At 53.1% G+C, this 20,784-nt stretch overlaps 1 protein-coding gene across 1 annotated transcript; it reads left to right on the plus strand.

The window, feature by feature from the left end:
• The first annotated feature begins 1,083 nt into the window (after positions 1 to 1,083).
• Positions 1,084 to 9,490, plus strand: LOC144372447 (uncharacterized). The gene is given in 9 exon segments (XM_078035820.1): positions 1,084 to 1,166; positions 1,974 to 2,064; positions 2,122 to 2,311; positions 2,630 to 2,795; positions 4,202 to 4,274; positions 4,612 to 5,132; positions 5,819 to 5,892; positions 6,739 to 7,152; positions 7,155 to 9,490. Coding segments are annotated over 9 exon segments (1,704 nt in total). The 3' UTR covers positions 7,247 to 9,490.
• The last annotated feature ends 11,294 nt before the right edge of the window (positions 9,491 to 20,784 follow it).

Raw genomic sequence — 20,784 nt, forward strand, 5'->3', positions numbered from 1 at the left:
GACCTTGGTTTTGCTCCACCCAACGCCCATCTCTGACCCTGGTCTTGCTCCCCCAGCCAGTCCTCTGCCCTGACCATGGCCTAGTTCCCACTCCCAGCTCCCCATCCCTGACTTTGGCCTTGCTCCACCCAGTCCCCCATCCCTGACCCTGGCTTTGCTCCCACAGCCAGCTCCCCATCCCTGACCTTGGCCTTGCTTTACCCAGCCCCCCATCCCTGATCCAGGCCTTGCTCCCACAGCCAGGCCCCTGCCCTGACCCTGGCCTTATTCCACAGCCAGCTCCCCATCCCTGACCCTGGCCTTGCTCCACCCAGCTCCCCATCCCTGACCTTGGCCTTTCTCCTCCCAGCTCCCCATCCCTGACCTTGTCCTTGCTCCACTCAGCTCCCTATCCCTGACCCAGGACTTGTTCCCACAGCCAGTCCTTCATCCCTGACCCTGGCCTTGCTCCCACAGCCAGTCCCCCATCCCTGACCCTGGCCTTGCTCCCACAGCCAGCTTCTTATCCCTGACCCTGGCCTTGCTCCCACAGCCAGCTTCTTATCCCTGACCCTGGCCTTATTCCCACAGCCAGCTCCCCATCCCTGACCTTGGCCTTGCTCCACCCTGCTCCCCATCCCTGACCCAGGCCTTATTCCCAGAGCAAGTCCCCCATCCCTGACCCAGGCCTTGCTCCACCCAACTCTCCATCCCTGACCCTGGCCTTCCTCTACAACCAGTCTTTCATCCCTGATCCAGGCCTTGCTCCACCCAGCTCCCCATCCCTGACCCAGGCCTTGCTCCCACACCCAGCTCCCCATCTCTGACCTTGGCCTTGCTCCACCCAGCTCCCATCCCTCACCCAGGTCTTGCTCCCACAGCCAGTCCCCTGCCCTGACCATGGCCTTTTTCCCACACCCAGCATCCCATCCCTGACCTTGGCTGTGCTCCAGCCAGCCCCCCATCCCTGACCCTGGCCTTGCTCCCAGAGCCAGCCCCCCATCCCTGACCCAGGTCTTGCTCCCACAGCCACCCCCCTGCCCTACCCAGCTGGTGAGTCTGTACCTCGGGAGGTCTCACTTCCTCTGGAAATAGCCTGCCACCATGAGCTGGCTGGAGGAAAATGTTCGCCAGGTTCTTCAGGCAGTGGATGCTGGGGACCCCGCTGTGGAGGCTTGTGTGAACAGGTGAGATGCTGGGTATTCATGCAGGTCAGCCCCTCCTGCCCTCTCTGGGCACCCTCTGATGTTAGATGCTGTGGGCCAGAGTGGTTTCATGTCTTCTGCCGCTGGCATAGCCCTGCTCTCCTGTGGGTGAGCATGTAGACCCCAAGGCTGCTGCCACTGTCCAGGTGGGATTGAAGGTGTGGCATGGGTCTGCCCATATTCTGTCCTGCCTACTGCTGTGCGTCTGGTTCTCACATCTGCTATAGCAGGTGCCAGGCTCACACCTGCTGGCAGAGATAGCAGCAAGCAGCAGCCCTGGCCCACTCCCACCCATGGTCTGGCCTTTGGCCCTGTTAGCATTGTGGTCTGGGACTGCTGTGGCCAGGCTGGGTAGTACAGTGAGGACTCTGTGGTCTGTGCTGGCCAGGAGTCTCCCCTAACTGCCCAGAGGAAGCCCTCTGCTGTTTAAGTAAAATTGAAGAAATGATGGGAGAGTGGGGGCCCTGGAACCCTGGCCCTCACAGCCAGTATTCACTGTGCACTCATCTGTTCTCCACACTAGAGGGGATGTTTTAATGGGCAGGAGCACGTTCTGCTCCCTGTGCAGCTTCTCTGCCCCACCCTGTCCAGCAGGGGCAGGCCCCATGCCTCAGCTCTAGTGACACTGGGGTCCTTCAGAGACTCACTCAGCACACCATGGACTGACTGCTTGGCCATCTGGGGGTGAAGCTGGAGATCCTTAGAAGATGGAGACCTGCCAGGGAGGAAGGGCTTAGCAGTTTGCAGGGTGAGCAATGGTTAATCTGTTGCTGTTTGCCCTGGCCTCAGGTGGAAGATGCTCTACCAGCATGCACCCAGGAAGATCCATCGCCATGTGATCCTCTCGGAGATCAGGGAGGCTGTTGCTGCGCTTCCCCCAGTAAGGAGGATGGCGTAATGGTGGGCTGTGTGACCGTTCCCCTCCTGCTCCTGGCAGCCCACAGGCAGGATGGTGGGTGAGGCCAAAGGGGATATATGTACCTTCCCTCAGCCTACTGGGGTGCTGGTCAATCCAGGAGCAGCTGGACCCATAGTCTTGGCCCCACGTGCCTTGCTGGTGGCCAGGCCTGCATGCAACACTGCTGAGAGCAGGCTGCTGCTGTGGGGAAACCTCAAGGGCACCACAGGTCTGTAGGAAGAGGCAGGTCAGGGCGGCCAGGACAGGGGGTCCCTTGGGGCCCTCGACACCACTAATTTACCTAAGCTGCTCTGCTGATCCTCAGGACAGCACTGCCAACCTCTTCTGGCCAGGAAGGCTTGTTCTGATGAGTAGTGACAGCATGGTGCTGGCGGGAGAGGGTAGAGAGGCCGGACAGGACTGTGCCAGCTTTGTGTGACTTGTGGTTCAGCCCGTGCTGTGTGGCTTGGGCACCACAGTGAGTTTGATCATGGCATGCGTGGGCACTTCCTGTGTGCCTGACCTTTCCCACCATGCCTCTGTCCAGGGGCAGAAAGCCAAGCCCATTCCCCTTCTCTGTTGAGTGACCTGCCCCAGAAGGCTCTAGCATCACTGTTTCTCCCCTTTCTAAAGGATGTGACCACACAGTCTGTGATGGGGTTTGACCCTCTGCCTCCCCTGGACACCATCTACTCCTACGTCAGACCAGAGAGGTAATGCCCTCACCCCCACTGTGCTTGTGCAGACCCAGGTCAGTGCCTCAGGGCTCCCCGGGGCTCGATGCCCACCGAAGGCAGCCCAGAAGGCCAGCGGTCAGCCACAGGGAAGAGGGAGCAGCAGTGACACTCAGGACACAGCTGCCTTTGCACATATCCACCCAACTCTGAGCGTTTCTTTCCAGATTTTGTAGCAGGTACTAGAAACGCAGTGGGAAGCAGAATAAGAAGCCACTCTGCCTGTGGTCAGCTGCCGTGGTAGGAACAGATGAGAATTGTAGAACCTAGAGATAAGGGTAAGGTCCAAAGTGCACCGAGAGATACCCAGAGCAGCAGGAAGGCAGCAAGAAGGCCCGTGAGGCTGGGCAAGGAGAGTGGGTTGGTGGGACAGAAAGTGACAAAGAAACACATCAGAGCCCGCCTCCAGGCTGGCCCCGGAGTGTGGGCAGCTTTCAGAGCCAACAGAGCCCTTTCACCTTTACTTCTGGTGTTAGGGCCACACTCAGGGCTGAGACCAGGAGGATCACAAGTTCAAGGCCAACAGCTTAGCAAGACCCTTTCTCAAAATCAAAAGGGCCAGGATTTAGCTCAGTGGCAGAGCACTTGCCTAGTATGTGTGACCTGGGTTCCATCCTGGCAGGGGAAAAATATGCTGAGGAGCTGCTTGTCTGGGGTAAGCCCCAGAGCTGCTGGCGGCCCTCCCTTTTAAGGCAGGCTGCCTTCCATCCCCACCTTTCCCCACCAACTTTGTAGAAGTTATAATGGGACTGTGTGTTCACAGTGAAGCCCATTGTGTCAAGCTCCCCAGTAGCTCAGGAGGAGGTCATTAGTCAGCGGTACAGAGGCACCTTGCTCTGCTCTCTGCCCACATGGGCTTTATCCTCCTCAGAGCATGGGTGTGGCCCTGGCATCCAGCAGACAGTGGCCGTGGCGTCCCCTGCCTGTGGCTCTGTTCTCTGCTGGCCTTGTGCTGAAGGAAGTGTGCACCTGCGGCCCTTTTCTGTTTTGTGGTGCTGGAGATTGAACCTGGGTGCTCTACCCCTGAGCTGCAGCCCCAGCACTTTTTTAAATGTTGGAGCCATCTTGCTGATTTACCCAGGTTGGCTTTGAACTCATGATCCGCCTACCTCAGCTTCCCAAGTTGCTGGCACAGGCATGGCCACCACGCCCAGTGAGAGTGCAGTTCTTCTTGGAAACAAGGCCTGTCCATGGCAGAGGACAGCCTGGCTGTGGTCATTTCACAGACTAGGCTCCTTGAAGAGCCACCCCCGGGCCCCTTCCTTTCCTTCCCAGTTGTCCTTGGGTGTCCATGGCCCCTCCCCAAGCTGGACCCTGACCTGCGTTGGAAGGAGTCAAGGGGAGTCTAGCTTTGTTTTATGACTTCTCTTGACTTCCTGTTTCAGGTTAAGTCCTGTCAGCCATGGAAACATGGTTGCCCTCTTCTTCCGGTCACTGTTGCCAAATTACACTGTGGAGGTAGGTTGGGCACGTCTCAGCTTCTGTGCTGAGTGGTTCAAGCCAGTCGTCTGCATGCAGATGTCCAACGTCAGCACCATGCTGGGCAGTGCAGGAGCGGGGCCGACAGCTCCTGGGAGCCGCAGGGCTGCTCGGCCCCCTGCCTCGCACTGGCCTGGGTAGACATGTGCCTTTGGTTTTTCAGAGCTTCATGTCCTTGACAGGGACCTGAGGAGGGTCCAGGTCCCGTGCTGGGGTGCAGGCCACCCCGGGCTTGATGACGCATCTCCCTGCTTGGGCCCCAGGTCCCCAGTCCCAGCACAGAGAGGCCCTGCTCAGACATGTCTCGCTGCTGCAGGGGGAGAGGCCAGTGGAAGGAGTGCCTGGGGGTCTGAACCACAACCAAGGCTTGAACCGGTTGATGCTGGCCATGCGAGACATGATGGCCAACTTCCACTTCAATGACCTGGAGGTGTCGCGGAAGGACAACCCCAGGGGGAGGGGGACTGGGACTGAGCCACTTAGGCTGCTGCGCCCAGCGCTGTGTAATTATGTTCCTGATTCTGTTCTGGTCTGGATTGACCAGTCCCCTGAAGTAGAAGTGCGGGATGTACCATCTGCCGTGTCTTCTGTTCCCTGCAAACATGGATGGGTTTCTTCCCTGCTGCGGGGGCTCCTCCTCCAACACTCAACTCCACCTCAGCACTCAGGAGTCCAGAGCCAGCCCTGGCCCATGTGCGGCCCACACCAGAATCTGGAACACAGGGCTCCAGGGGGATCCCTGGTGGTGTGGGATCTCCAGGCTTGTATTGAGAAGAGATGTCTACATGGCTGGCCTTCAGGCCACAGCCCAGTTCTTTTCAAGCAGTTGGGGATAATGTGGGGGGGGTCCCTCAGCTGGACACTGCAGCCTCCCCAAACTTTCGAGTTTTGAACTTTCTGAGCACACATTCTACCTTGGAGCTACAGCCCCAGCCCGGTACTGTATTAGGAAACTGGAGGGCTGAGACGAAGCTGAGGGGTAGAGCACTGGGCTGGCATGTACAAGGCTCTGGACCCCATCCCCAGAACAGGAGGGAAGGAAGGCAGGAGGGAGAGGAGGAGACAGGGAGAGAAGGAAGGAAGCTGGGAAGCTTCAGGGGCAGTGTCCGGAGGTGAAGGAGAAGCCCAAAAAGCAAGTTTAGGAAGAAAGTTGTTGAGGGTAGATTGGGGGTATAGGAAAAGTTAATGGACATTTGTTCTGGGGATAACTGGGAGCTCCAATAAGACCCCCAGGTTGGCTCACAGCTGGCCACACAGCCAGGGCACACCAGAGCCTCAGCGTCATTGTGCCTAACCACTGGAGGGACAGATCATGTGACCCAAGCCAGGCATGTTGGCCACACCTGTAATCCTGTAATCCCAGCAACTCTGGAGGCTGAGGTCAGGGCTAGGGATGTAACTCAGGGATACCATGTTTTTCAGTCCCTAGTAACCAACAGAGGAATATCCTGTCTAGTTCTGGAAGGGTCAGGAAATTGAGGGGTTGTGAACTGTGCCAGTTCTCTCCTGGGCCCCCTTCACAGTGCTGATCTTCTGCCCCAAGAGGGGCCAGGAAGAGGCGCAGTCCCAAATTTCAATGTTGGCCTAACGGGGTTTGGTAGGGGATTGCACCCATCTTCAGGTTGGGCAGCACCCGAGCTTCCACAGCTGGGGTGGTCTGTGGGGGCAATGTACTGAGAAAGGGTTTGTTCTCTGAAAATGACAGGCAAGCAGGGTACCTTTCCTCTTCCTGCCTTCAATCTAGATATGTGATATCTGGAGCCACAGCAGTGATCCTGCATCCAGGAGCCAGGGAACTCTGAAATGGATGGCCAGCACTCTAGCATTACAGCAGAGAGAAGGGCCCTGGGCTCGAGGGACCTGCTCAGCTGCAGGCCTGCTTCCTGAGGCCCTGAGCCCACAGCACCTCATGGTGCACTTGGGCTTAAGCAGTGCTACAGCTGAGCACGCTTCTAGAGTTGCTCACATCTCTGAACAGCCACGAAGGCCTAGCTGCCAAGCAGGCCTGGCTCCTCTTTGGACCACTTGGCCTCAGCAGGAGGACCTGTGTGATGGGCAGGGTGGCTGACCAGCTGTGGCCTTTCTCACCGAGCTAGACAAGGTGGGCACCCAGGAGCAAACCTCCCTGTCACCTTCCAGACAGGGACTTCAGAGGAGGCTGATATTGCCAAGATGTGGCCAACGCCCTTCCTGAGAAGCTGTGCTTGAGCATGAGGGTCAGGTAGTGGCCCTACTCTCCCCATGTGGGGAAGGCCTGTCGATCCTCAACACCACATAAAAATAAAAAATAAACATATTGTGTCCACCTAAAAAAAATAAGAAAAAATAAATATTTAAAGAAGAAGGCACCTCCTCTGAAGTCCCTCTGCAGTGCTCCGGCAGGTGCTGGTCTGGGCTGCAGACCCTCAGCCCTGGCGTGTCACCTCCTCCTCTTACCCCACAGGTCAGAGTGGGGCCGGCAACAACTGGGCCAAGGGCCACTACATGGAGGGCGCAGAGCTGGTGGACTCGGTCATAGATGTGGTGCACAAGGAGTGCAAGAACTGCGACTGCCTGCAGGGCTTCCAGCTGACCCACTCGCTGGGCGGCGGCATGGGCTCGGGCATGGGCACGCTGCTCATCAGCAAGGTGCGAGAGGAGTACCCTGACCACATCATGAACACCTTCAGTGTGGTGCCCTCGCCCAAGGTGTCGGACACAGTGATGGAACCCTACAACGCCACGCTGTCCATCAACCAGCTGGTGGAGAACATGGACGAGACCTACTGCATTGACAATGAGGCGCTCTACAACATCTACACCCTCAAGCTAGCCACACCCACCTACGGGGACCTCAACCACCTGGTGTCTGCCACCATGAGGGGGTCACCACCTCGCTGCGCTTCCCAGGCCAACTCAACGCCGACTTGCGCAAGCTGGCGGTGAACATGGTGCCCTTCTCTCTTGCATAACCTCCCAGCTTTGGAGTGCAGGAAGCCCGTCTGAAGGTGAAGATATTCTGCACCTGACAAGTTGCATCTTCCAAAGAAGGCCACAGACGGGCTTCCACACCACAGGCCCGGCTACAGCCCTGCCACTCTCACCAAGAGAGTCTAACCCCTTCCTCTAGAACTCAGAATGGCCTTTTGTAAGAATAGCTGCAAAAACAAAACAAAAACAAATACCCCAAAGAGAATGTGTATGGAGCTCCAGGTTGGGGTCCCCATCTGGGATAGGCACGTCTGGGTGAACATGATAAAAGGGTTCCTGTTTGATGCCAGTGGTTTGGGGTGGCCTTCTGGGTTAGTCAGCTTTTCCTCCCAATGACCAAAATGTCCAAGAAGAATTTTGAGGAGGAAAAGTTCATTTTGTTTCATGGTTTCAGGGTTCAGTCCCTGATCGGTCAACTCCATTGCTCTGGACCTGAACTGAGGCAGGACATCACGGAGGAAGGGCCTAGCAGAGGGAAGCCAGGAAGGAGAGAGAGGGCAGGAGGAGCTTGGAACAAGATCTACAACTCTCCAGCCCTGCCCCACCGGGCTAGTTATCACCAGGAGCCCATCAAATTGCTAATCTGACTAGGTCACCATTTTACAATCAAATCATCCATCTCACCTCCTGCAGACCTCATGTGCATACCATAACAGCTGCTATATGGGGATGGACAGCCACTTTGTGCAGAAAGGAAAAGCAGAATTCTAGTTGGTTTTTCAAAGTTAAAGCAGAAGGGACTTCCTCATCACGAGCACAACTGGTGTGGTGAGGCTCCAGAAAACTGTCCTAGTCTCAGGTTCAGTTGTGTTGTGTGGATCTTTTTTGAGCAGGCATGTGGAGTTACTCGTGAGCTTAGCCCCCTCCCCCAAGACAATAACCTCCTATAACTTTCTTTTCTTTTTTGAGACATGGTCACCTTGTGTTGCCCAGGCTGGTCTTGAACCCCTGGGCTCAAGAGATCCTCCCTCCTCAGCCTCCTGAGCAGCTGAGACTACAGGTCAGAACCACCACCACAGCATTTTTGCAATTTTAATGTAACATCAGCAGTGTCTTTTAAGTGGTGAAGAAGAAAGAACTCCAAGTACCACACCATAACAAACAGGTGGGTGGGTCACAACTCTATGTGGGGAGAGAAGATCCAATTGCAACTGGTGAATGGAATGTACCAGTTCTGATGCCACGCAGGATCTGGGCTAAGTCAAGGCACCCTTCTACACAGCTCTGCCCCAGCACAGCTGCCTCCGCCCCTGCGCTGAGTGGAGCTCAAGTGCCGTTTGGTACGCTCAAGCACACGGACAGCTCACTCCTGGTCACTGCGAGTGAAGGATATGGACAACAGGCCTCAGGGAACTTCCCTTACTGTCCCCCACATGCCCTCCTGCCCTGTCCTAAATGAGCTGGCCACCAGAACTCCTTCCACGACCTGGTGGTGCTAAGCCCTATAAAATCCAGCCCTTTGTTGCGGCCTGCCACAAATTTCCCCTCAGAAGTATGGTCCATGAAGGTCTGCCTCCATCCTCTTCTTCTTTTTGTATTCTTCCATGTGCTTTCTGTGAGAGTGGTGGCCAAGAGGGGTGGGGACAGAGAGCACCTCAGTTCCTCTGCTCTTCTGTTCCCACTCACCGCAGGTCAGATGGGTGTCCAAAAGGGACTGATGGAGCTGCCACACTGTACAACTCCAGGTGGTCATAACTGAAGGAGAGAAGAGTGCCCCTGTAGTTGCACATGCACAAACTGTGCCGTTGCCTGCAGTCTGGGAGAATGGTAGCTCAAAGATGGTGAAGAGGCAGCTGGGCATCTCTCATCTGCACCCGTGACTGAAATGCCTTTGACCAGTTCTGCTTTGATAAATCTGCTTCCAAGATAAAGAATGACCACTTTTCCACAGAGCTTTCTCTTTGTCAGGCTCTCTCCTAGGACTGTACACATACACCTCCCTGAACCTTCCCAACCTGCGCATGCTGCCCTGAGCAACTTTGGTCTGTCTCCCAGAGTTCCCAACACACCATAAATAAACAGACCATCAGAGAGGCCAGTGGAGCTTTACCCTGCTGCCATACAACAGGAACAAGCTTGACTCCTCTTTACTAGCTTGAGATACACTGTTTTGGCTGACCATATGTAAGTCCCCTCCTTCTGACCCAAACTGCAAGAATCCTGGACATGCTGACCACAGCTTCTGTGAGTGAGTCCCCCAATAAATTGTGCTCTGTACTACCCTAGACCTGGCTGCCTCTTTGTGGTGTTCTGACACCTCCTGGACAGTTCTCCCACTACAGGACTCAGTTTTTCCTTTGTCTGCATTTCACAGAGAAGATGAGGAGGCTCTTTGCTATCTTGTCCTGAGTCTTGGTGAAGGTTGTGTGTCTCCCCTCTGGGCTTACAGTGGCCAAACATCTGCTTCCTCCAGAGCACCTTCACCAATAAGAGCTGCAGCTTTGCTCCTATGGCCGAGGTGAACCAGTACTCCTTGGCCACCTGTGCCTTTATTGTTCTGATTTTGAGACCAATCACTTCCTACCCCCTTACCCACCCTTAAGACCCACAAGCACCAGTGTATAGTGTGGGCTATGTGACAGGATGGGGAAGGGTCAGGGAGGGGAACCTGGCACCTACTAGCCCTCTCAGACATCTCTGTCTCTTGCAAAATTTCCCCCTCTGGGGGACTTCACCTAGCATTGTACTAGTGCTCCCCTCCTCCAGTGGGTGGCCATGGCCATTATTACCCATGGAAATCTGTAGCCCTGATGCTGACCTTTTCCATTCTTAGGAGCAGGATGATTGTCCGAAAACGAAGATTAACGAAAACAGAAAACACTGGGCTCACCAAGGTCACACTCAGAGTTAACTGAAACTGGCCAGCATGTCTCAGAAAGGGGGAGAATAAGTGTCCAGGCCCTCCTGGCATCCCTGCCGTAGCCACCTGGATTACCCCTGACTGCAGGGTAGGCGGAACCCAGGGGAGTCTTCACCTACAGACGGTGGCTTTTAGAGAGGGGAAGGTGGGGGAGAGCTAGCAGACAGAACTGAAAAGAGGAAGGAGGCTTCTGAAAACAGGAGCATAAATGGGGTGGGGGTAGGAGGGATGGGGTTCATAGGTTTGGGACCACCTGGCTCTTGGAGAGAAAATGTACACACTTTGTGAAATATCCCTTTCCTACCTGTTCTGATCCATTCTCCATGGATCAGCATCAGAGGGATTTGTGTTTTTTTTTTTTTGTATTGAGAATTGGATCCTAGGGTGCTTTACATTGAGCCATATCCCCTGTCCTTTTTCATTTTGAAACAGGGCTTTGCTAAGTTGCTGATGCTGACCTCAAACTTGTGATCCTCCTTCCACAGCCACCCAAGTAGCTGGGATTACAGGCATGGCCACCACGCTGAGCTTCACATAATTTTTAAAAAATAAAGTCATAATGGGGTGATGTGGTGCACACCTATACCCACAGCTACTTGGGAAGATAAAGTGGAAGAATCCCATTAGAGGTCAGTCTGGGCCACTTAGTGAGACCCTGTCTTAAAATAAAAAATAAAATTAAAAGGGTTGGGGGCTTAGCTCAGTGGCAGAGTGACCCTGAATTCAGTCCAAAGTACTGAAACCAGTCAACCATGCCACTTTACCAGACTCTTCCAGCAGAGACAATGACGACAGTGATGTTAAAGACACTGAGAGTGACCAGATGCCAGTAAGAATGGCATAACCACCATGAGAGAATTTTTAAGTTTCTTAGAAAATTGAACACACTCCATATGATCTACCGATTCTGCTGCTGAGTATTTTGCCTAGGAGAAATAAAGGCGTATGTCCACACAAAGACTTGCACACAAATGTTCTAGCAGTTTTATTTGTAATATCAAACAGTGGCAACAGCCCAGATGTTTATCAATAGCAATAAAAAGAGTCAACAACTGCTCCCTGCACAACATGAATGAGTCTCAAAGTAACTACTGAGTGAAAGAAGTTACACAAAAATAAGTACGTACTGTATGAATCCATTTCTAGGAAATTCTAGAAAAGGCAATATAGTGACAGAAAGTAGAACAGTGGTTGTCTGTAGATAGGGGCAGAAAAGGGCACAAAGAACATTTGAAGACAACAAAAATTAGGTTTTCTACCTTAATTGTGATAATAATTTCTCAGGTTCACATATATGTCAAAATGCATCAAACTAAATACTTATAATGTGCAGTTAGTTTATTATATGCCAATTGTATCTCAATAAAGAATAGATAATAGATTTCAGAGGCTTCCATCCCACAAGTCCAAGCCAACATGTCTATAGCTGGCCCATCATCCCTCCATCTTAAGCCCTTTCCTCCTGCCTTCTCTTGGCACAAACTCTAGCTGCAGAAGCTGCTTTTGGCTCCACAAGCACACCATGCTGCCAGCTCCTCAAGGCCTCTGTGTTGGCAGTTTCTCTTCTGGATGCTTCTCTCCTGCTTACCCTTGGGATCTTGACTGGAGCATCTGGCCTTCCTGCCCCTCATCCCAAGTGCCACCTCCTCAACCTTCTTGGTGCTCAATACATCCCTGATTAGTTTGCTTCTTTGCTTATTGTCTGTCTGCCCTCCTGGGTTCTGGGATCTTGTCTGTCTTCTCACCACCATATTTTGGTGCTCAGTCAGAACATGGTACACAGTTGGTGCTCAATAAATGCATTGTTGAATGAGTGGAGATATGGTCATGACATATACTAGAGAGAGGCGGACCTTAAATTGTGAGTCAAGTATGGGGTCATCTTTGCTCTCCTTGGAGCTGGACCAGGACCCACTACTTGCACAAACACAGGCTCAGGTCAACAGTTGGTACTAATATGTGGTTATGGAATGGGCTGCCTGCTAAGCGCACTGTCTTCCTCTCAGCCCTGGCCTTGACTGGGCATTCAACCCTTCTTCAGTCCAGGGCCCAGGACCAGTGAAGGAAGACAACAGATAGCTCGCCTGCAGCTCCTAGCTTCTGGTGGTAGTGGGAGGACAGACAATAAATTAAAATATACAAGATGGGGGCACCAGTCAGTGCTGGAGCTGAGCATGAGGGAAGGACACCAATGCAGGAGGAAACCGTGGAGAAGCCTTGGAAGCCAGGGCTGAGGGTGCGGCCTAGCCTGTTGGGAATCAAGGAGAGAGACTGGTGAGGGAGCCCTGAGGTGGAGTCTGGAACAGGCTTCTTTCTCCCAGGATGGCTGTGGCTGCTGAGCTGAGAATGGACTTGGGAGGAAAGGGGTTGGGGACAGGTGCAGCTGCCATTAAGGGTGGTACAGCTTTGAAGAGGCTGAGTGCCCACTTGGACATGTTGAGTGTGAATGGCTTATCAGACATCCCAGTGATGTTAAGAAGAGCACTGGATGTCAGCCTCCGAGTCATGAGGAGTGAGTGAGGCATCACTGGGGAGCCATTGACAGAGTTGTTTCTTAGAGTCACCTGCCTGAAGGCATCCAGAAAAGGAGTGAGCAAGCACAGAAGGGGTAAAAGGATCCAGGGCAGAGTCAGAGCACTACAGGGTCAAGAAGCAGGAGACCTGAAGGAGCAGCTGGTAGGGTGGGTGAGCAGGGAAAGGTGCCCCCTGAAGGTCTCTCTGTTCATTCTTCTTTGTTGTGGCCCAGTCCTGGGCTTGCCAGAGGACCATAAGGGCAGGCAGGAGAGAAGCAGGGAGAAGGGCCAGGTGGAAAAGAGTCTTCAGGACGGGGCCAGGGAGGGACAATCAGACCATCAGACCAGCAGCCTTAGAATCCCAGCTCAGTGAATTCCCCTCCAGTATGAACAGGTCTGGAGCGGATGAGCACAAGGCACCAAGTCACCCAGAGCTGGGTTGCAATCTTGCTTCACTCCTTATTGGTGATGTAATCTTTGTGAAGTTGATGAGCCACCCCACCTGTAGACCACCCACCTCCAGGCTTGGATAGGGTTAAAAGAGGTGGTCTGGAGTTCCCACTTGGGAGCCCCCAGTTATAGGCTCTAAAATCATGGTGCCCTCTTTGAGCAAAGTGACCATTTCCAGAGTCTTTCCACAGAGACCAGAAACAGGGGCACCATGCCCCACAGCTGCCCTCCTCTGTCTCAGTTCCTCCCTGCAGGGATAAAGCTTATCCCTGAGCTGGGGTGGGGGGGGGCAGGACTGTGAGCTGGAGCAACCCTGCTTCTGTCTACAAACACCCAGAAAGCAGTAGTAACTCCAGCCTCTGCGGCAGAGGCTGTCTCCCACTGCTGCTGTACTGAACAGCCCCAGCCTCCCTGGGTCGAGGATGGACTTGAGAGGAAACTGGGGTAGATGAATGAAGCTACCTGCTCACCAACAGAGAAGACCAACGAGGTCCAGCACAATGTCTGCTGCCTGTTAGGCGGTTCTCGCTTTTCCTCAACCAAGAGGGTTCCCCCGCCCCAGACCGGGTCTTGCAATATTGCCCAGGCTCCAACTCCTGATCCTCTGGAGTCACTCTGGAGTGACTGGGACTGCACGCATGCCCCTCACACACACTTTTCTTTTTTCTCTTTTCTTTTCTTTTCTTCTTTTTTTTTTTTGACAGAGAGAGAGAGAAAGAGAGAGAGAGAGAATATTATTTAATATTTATTTTTCAGTTTTCGGTGGGCACAACATCTTTATTTTATCTTATGTGGTGCTGAGGATCCAACCCAGCGCCCCGCACAGGCCAGGGGAGTGTTACCGCTTGAGCCACATCCCCAGTCCCACTTTTCTTTTTTAAAGTGATGTGGCTCGGTTTTAACCAGGACTTTTACAGCCTCCAGACTTACCACGGTGAGCTGTGTCCCCCGGGGCGGGATGTGGAGGCCGCCGGGCTCCGGGCAGGGCGCGCACCCTGGGGACCTGGTGTCATGAGCCTCCAGGCCGCAGGCGGCAGCAGCGCGCGGCGGGGCCGGACACAATGTAGCAGCCGAGGCGCGACGGGTTACAATGTAGCGGCGGTGGCGGCGGCGGCTGAGTTCTGGTGAGCACAGAGCGGCCTCCGGGCGGCGGGCCCGGCCATTGGGCGGGGAGCGGGAGCGTTGGGCCTCGGACGCGCACGGCCCGCCCGGCAGGACCTCCTGAAGCCTGGCTGCGGACGCGGACGCCAGAGCGCACAGCCGGCGGGAGGCCCCCGTGCACCCGAGGCAGGGTTCGGACTCGCGACCCCAGCTGCCCACCCTCTGGTCCTCTCCCGGGAGCGCCAGGCACTTCCATCTGGCAGAGTTTAGGACCTAGATGGAGGGACCTTTCCACCCAGTTAACTGTCACCGTCAGTATGGGATCCGGGAGGCCCAAAGACCCGCATCACTGTGCCTTCCTCAGCGATGCTGGGTTGCTCTGAGCCTCGGGTTTCCCCTCTATGAAATGGGTGGGCGTGGTGGCAGACTGATCCCCACCAGGACCTGAGTATCCCCAGGGTGCATTCGGGTGGTGGTGGGTGAAGGTGGAGATATGGGTTCGGGAGGTTTGTCTCTGCAGCTAGCCTCATTGGTGGGTCGTCCTTAAAGGAATGGTAACCCTGTCCCTGGGCACACCTGGGTCCTGGCAGGCCTTGTTTAAGGTACAGATGAAGCGCACTTTGTCCCCCTCCAGGGTGAACTCTCAGGACCTCCAGATGACGGCTGGAATGGTAGCCAGGTGGGCAGGACATGGGGGGACTGATGCATGGATCCTGAAGATATCCTCAGCTTCAGCTCAGTGTCCCTCTGCCCCTGGGGCTGCTCTGGCTACACTCTGACGTTTTTTGATTGCTATGTTGGCAGTCACCTCCACTACAAGAGGGGAGATCTCTAGAGGGCAGAGAATAGAGAGTGGGGTTCTTTCCTCTCTCCCCTTTCTTGCCTGTTCCTTTCTAAGTCCAAGCCAGAATAATGGGTGCAGAGCTCTGTGGGGTGACTTTGAAGGGAATGGTTTGCTGGCTCTCTACTAAAGTCAGCAGCTGTACTCTTGCAGCCATGTGATGGGACATCATCTATCTGCCCTCAGCAGACAGGGAAACATGATTTCCTAACCAGTCAGGAGAGAAACTAGCACTGAGATGTCAAATGACACCACTGCTTCATCCATCCACTGCCTTGGTGCCAGGCCTGGGGGGTGACAATGCCACTCAGGAGTTGAATAAAAGATGCTGTTTCCTCTGGAGATTGCAGCCCCAAGACAGTTGCTGGGAAGTGTAAAGATATTGAGTCTCAGGCTAAGGTTTGCAGGGAGAGCTCCTGGGGGTGGCTTCCAAGCCCTCTACTCCAATTCCTTTCTATTGGGCTCATTATCATGTGATAACAGTGATAGTTTTCTCAGCAGCAACTCTGGGCTGCTGACTTTCATGTCTATACAAACATTTAACCTCTCATCCACTTAAGGAGGCAGTGTTCTCCCTGACTGTAGACAATGTGGTCCTGTAGCTCATCACTAGGAAAGCTAGACTCTAAATCAGAGTTGTCATCTCAACAATAATGGTAACAATGATAATAATAAGTTGTAGCTGGTACTTATCATGGGCTTACTATGTGCTGGCCAGCACTTTCAGAACTTTGTATTAACCAATATTTACAATAGGCCCATATGGTACTATCATATCTTCTCAGAGATGAGAAGTTGGAAGTAGAGAAATGTGTAGGCTTTTACCCAAGTCATGTAGTGGGGAACTGGCGGAACTGAGGTTTAAATTGGGCTTGCTTATCTTAACACCAAGAGGCAACTAGGGTGAAGAATCAGGTTTTGTTTGGGCTGCAAAAGACAGAACTCTATCCCCAATAACGGTGGTGTGAATGGAAGTTTGTTTCTGTCTCACTTGAAACAAACTTTGCAGTGAGTGCCCAGGGCTCAGATGGCGTCTCCTGCAATCTTGTCATTTGGCTATCTGCATTATGACTTCTATGTCCCTGCCCAAGGTAGTTGCTCCAGCTCTACTCAGTACATCTTCTCCCCAGACAGCAAAAGGGAGGAAGGAAGGACTGCAGAGGGGCAGCCCTCCCTTTAAGAACAATTCCCAGAAGTCTTGTGTGATCTTTTTGTTCATTTCCTATTGGTCAGAACATAGTCACATTACCATGTCTAGCTGCAGGAGAGACTGGGAAATCATGTGACAAGCCAAAAAACAAGGACTCCCTACTCAAGATGAAGGCATCAGTGAATATTGGGAGTGCATAATCTCTCCTGCTATTCTCTGGGCACTTGGGAGGTGGGTATCAGATGGCTGCCTCTGACTCTGGTGCCCAGTGTGAGCCACCCATAGTCACCAGGTGATAGTGAGAGGCCAGGCTTGAGCCACAGTACCTTCATCCTCTTCTGTACCTTCCGGTTTTGACCCAGGAGCTGCCTGTCAACAGGTGCTGGCTCCTGCCAGACTAGAACTCTGGCTGCCCAACCCATGCTCCACGTCAGAGGCATAACAAGCAGGACAGGATCCACGGGTGGTGTGGAGCTCCTGACTCCAGTGTAAGGACAGCATGGTGCTGGGGTGGGGCTGTTTAGCTGCCAGTGAGGTGACACTGGGACCCAGGGCAGGGCCTTTTCATCTGGACTCAGTTCTCTTCCATTTCTTTGGGGTGAGGGAGCAGAGGATGAGTCACAGGATTGTCTTGTATAACAGGTATGGAAGAAGCATAACCAGGACTCCTGGACTTACTGCACAGCTTTGAAAAATTATCTTTTGACTTCATATGATAGTAAATCTTTTCTGTTTTTGTTTTTTTTCTTTCTTTATACAATGGATTTAAACCAGGGTTGCTTTACCACTGAGCCACATCCCCAGCCCTTTTTGTTTTCTATTTTGAGACAGGATCTCTCTAAATTGCTTAAGGCCTTGCTAAGTAGCTGAGGCTGGCCTTGAACTTGTGATCCTCTTGTCTCAGCCTTCTAAGCTGTGTGTGCCACTGTACCCTGCCTATCAGAGTAAATCTTACCAAGAGCTTATTTTGTGCTCAACTTCTGTGAACCAATTTCACCTGGAAAGTGGCTGACTTGTGGATGATGGAATGGAGGTAGAGGGAGGCCGTGGAGGGAACAGGGCCAGAGAGGTTGAGGAGTGTGACCCAGCTAATTAAGTGGGAGCCGTATTTGGCTGCCTGTGTTCCTGCCCAGACAAAGCCCTTTCTTCCTGCCTTGAGTCCTTAGCCCTGTGTGTCCTTAGTTTGTTGAGTCCTGTGATGGGAAAGAATAGTTACTGATCCTTGACTAGGCGCTTCCTTCTTGTTACCTTGGAGGACAAGGCACAGAGCTGTGAGAATGTCCCAGGTCATGTGGCTCTTAGCAGGACTGGAACCCAGTCCTGAGAGGTGCCAGCAGAGTCTAGAACCTGGAGGCATTCCTGGAGCAGGGGGAAGATGGGCCCTGCCAGTCACACAGCAGACAGAAAAGCAGGGTGGGCCCCGCACTGGCTGCAGTTCCAGGAGTTGTGGTGGGAAAGGAGCACCTTAGGTTGGGATGGAGGATCCCAGTTGTAGGAGACGTGTCTCAGGGAAGTTGGCGAACAGCAAGGGCATGGCAGGACTTGGCCGAGTGAGGCCAGTTTAGATGTATGGGGGACCCTAGCGCTGGAGCCCTATAGTGTCTGGGGTAAAAAAAAACCCTGAGCTGGGAGGGAAGACCTTGGGTTCCAGAGCATCTGGCTGGGCACCCTTGGATAAGTCATATACATGACGGACATCAGAAGGGCCGGTTACTGTGGACTTCCCCAGGGGAGCCTGCCAAGGGGCCTGGAGGGGGTCTTCAGGTGGTAGAGGGAGAGTCTGAGGATGGAGGCTGTAGTGTGAGGATGCTTCCTGAAAGAGGTAGGGGTTTTCGGGAATGGGAATGCTCCATGGGGAGGATGGGACCTGGGTCCTCATCTTGCCCTGCCAGGTGGAATGCTATGGAATATGATGAGAAGCTGGCCCGGTTCCGGCAGGCCCACCTCAACCCCTTCAACAAGGATCTGGGGCCAAGGCAGCATGAGCAGGGACCTAGTGAGGAGTCCCTGGACATTTCTTCTGAAGGTAGGTGCTAGGGGACTCTGTGGGCCCCCTGACTCTTCTCCCAGCCCACCACCTTTCCTCCCACTGCCCTCTCCAGCATGCTGGCTTTCTCCCAGAGTGGGTTCCCAAGGGCACAGTCACTTTCTACCTGCTCTGTGGATTGCTTCTGCCTTCTTGCCAGCAGGAGCTTTTGAGGGCAGGGATTTGTGTCTGGTGTGCCACTGCTGAATCCCAGGGCCTGGCACATAGTCCACGCTCAGAGGACACTTGTGAAACAAACTCAGAGCCAAGACTGGTGGGGAAAGTTAGCAGGTGAAGCATCCTGTGCAGAGGCCCCTGCTCACCTAGGGGTCAGGAGGGTATGAATCCAGGAACTGCAGATGTGGCCTGCAGTACACACCAGAGTATGGATTTTGTGTTATAACTGTTCAGTGGCTACACCACACAACACACTTCCTTTTTTTTAGAAATTCAGTTGCTTTTTTGGTTGTGTAGAATCAGTGCAGAGTCCATGTAGTTATACATGAGGTATCTGCTGTAGAAACTGAGATGTTTCTATAAAGTTATCTTGTGGGCCTCTTTTAGCACCATTGAATACCATTCCACCTCATCATTTTTTTTAATATTTATTTTTCGGTTTTAGGTGGACATAATATCTTGATTTCACATTTATGTGGTGCTGAGGATCAAACCCAGGCCCTTGCACATTCTATGCGAGTGCACTACCACTGAGCCACAATCCCAGCCCCTCCACCTCATCTTTTTGAATTAAACCAAATGGACGTGCAGAGCTGAGCAGGCCCAGCTCCCCAGGGCCTCCTTCTTGTGTCTACCTAGGTCCCACTTCCCAGCTCCAGTGGCCCCAGCTTCCTTCCTGGGGGATGAGGAGCATGAGAGAGAGCAGGCTGAGTTTTCTTTCCTACCATCCTCCATGCCCCTCCTCTCTTCCTCCAGAGACTCTGCCTGAGCTGCCCCCGTGGAGCCTGGGTTCTACTGCTCTGAGTGCGTGATGGATCTTGGCCTGTCTGAGGACCACTTCTCCTGCCCTGTGGTGAGGTTTGGGTCTGGGAGGGGAGAGGGGGCTGGACCATGAGGTTTGAGGTGTGCAGTCTTCCCTCCCCAGGGAACCACCATTTTCAGGTGTTGATAGTCCCCTCCTCAGCCAAGTCCCCTGGAGCTCGAATCTGAGCCTGTATGAGAGCAGATGGAGAAAGCCTGGGTTTGGAGCTTGAGAACCTGGGGCTTCTGCCTTCCTCTAGGCTCCTGCTCCAGATTCTTGGGGAGCCAGTGTGAGGATTGGTTCCCTTTGGGGTCTTCAGGGGTCTTGTAGATCTGCAGTAGAGTGAGGGTGGATGAGGAAAGCAGGAGGCCTTCCCTGCCTCCCCAGCTGCCCAGCACTGAAGGGCCACTCTTGCTTGTTCTACATGAAGTTCTACAAAAGGGTTACTTTGAATGAAAAGTGAATGTGGAAGACCTGGAATTATTTGAAAAGTTATAAAGCCTTTAGTTTTATGCAAACTATCTCCAACTTTTATTTGAGAGAAACACAGTAAAATCAGAATGTAACTTAAAAAGATTTAGCCAGAAGTCACCGGATTCTAATTCATTTTTCATTTTGTATGTGGCCTTAAAACGTTGCCCATGCAGATACATGTTTTTATCTTTATCGTAACATTTTGAATACTTCCTTTTGGCCACAGACTTTCCGAGGAGAAGGGAAGGGTGCATCTTCTCTTTGCCTGGGTCTCTTAGAGCCCAGCACACCGGTGGATGAGGAAGGCTCCTGAGTGTCAGCCCAACCTGCTCAGCTCCAGGAGCTGCCTCCCTTGGTCTGTTCTGAGTCTGGGGCTTAGCAAATCCCTGCTAGTCTGGTGGTAGTGGACACCTCCAGGCTCCTTTATTGGCCTTTGTCTGGGATTGGCAATTGAGCCAAGTGGCCATTTCCTCTCCTTTATGACAGCAAGTATCTTTTCCGCAGCTTGCCTCAAAGGGGAAGTTCTTTTGAAGTCAGTGTAACAGTCAGCCACAGTGGTGCGTACTTGTAATCCCAGTGACTTGGGAGGCTGAGGCAGGAGAATTGCAAGTTTAAGGCTGATTTTCTCAGCAACTTAGTGGGACCCTGTCTCAAAAAAAAAATACCACCACCACCAACATCAACAAATCAGCACTGGGGATGTAGGTCAGTGGTTAAGTGCCCCTGGATTCAACCCACAGTACAAACAAACAAATAAATAGTAAGTGAAATAGTAGAGTCAACAAAACAAAACAAAACAAAACAAAAAACCCTAGTCAATTTTCTGAAAAAAAAAAAGGAAGTTAGTGTGCTTGTGTGTGGAGGAGTGGGGGTTGGGCTGGGGACTACATCAGCTTCCAGCATGTCAAACAAGCCCTGTACCACTGAGCATCCATCCCAGCCCTTGGAAGTTGTATTTTGGAAAGCATCCTGAATTACTAGGTCTTCAGAAGTCTGTGGGTAGACTAGTCCAGTTGGGGACAGGCAGTGCAGGATGGATTCTGACTGTGCTGCTAATTCTCCTGGGCTTTGAACAAGTCCTCATCTGGGGGAAGGGCTTGAGGTCTGCTCTGTGCCTAACTGTCC

Source organism: Ictidomys tridecemlineatus, unplaced genomic scaffold (genome assembly GCF_052094955.1).
Source record: "Ictidomys tridecemlineatus isolate mIctTri1 unplaced genomic scaffold, mIctTri1.hap1 Scaffold_1042, whole genome shotgun sequence".
Classification (NCBI taxonomy): domain Eukaryota; kingdom Metazoa; phylum Chordata; class Mammalia; order Rodentia; family Sciuridae; genus Ictidomys; species Ictidomys tridecemlineatus.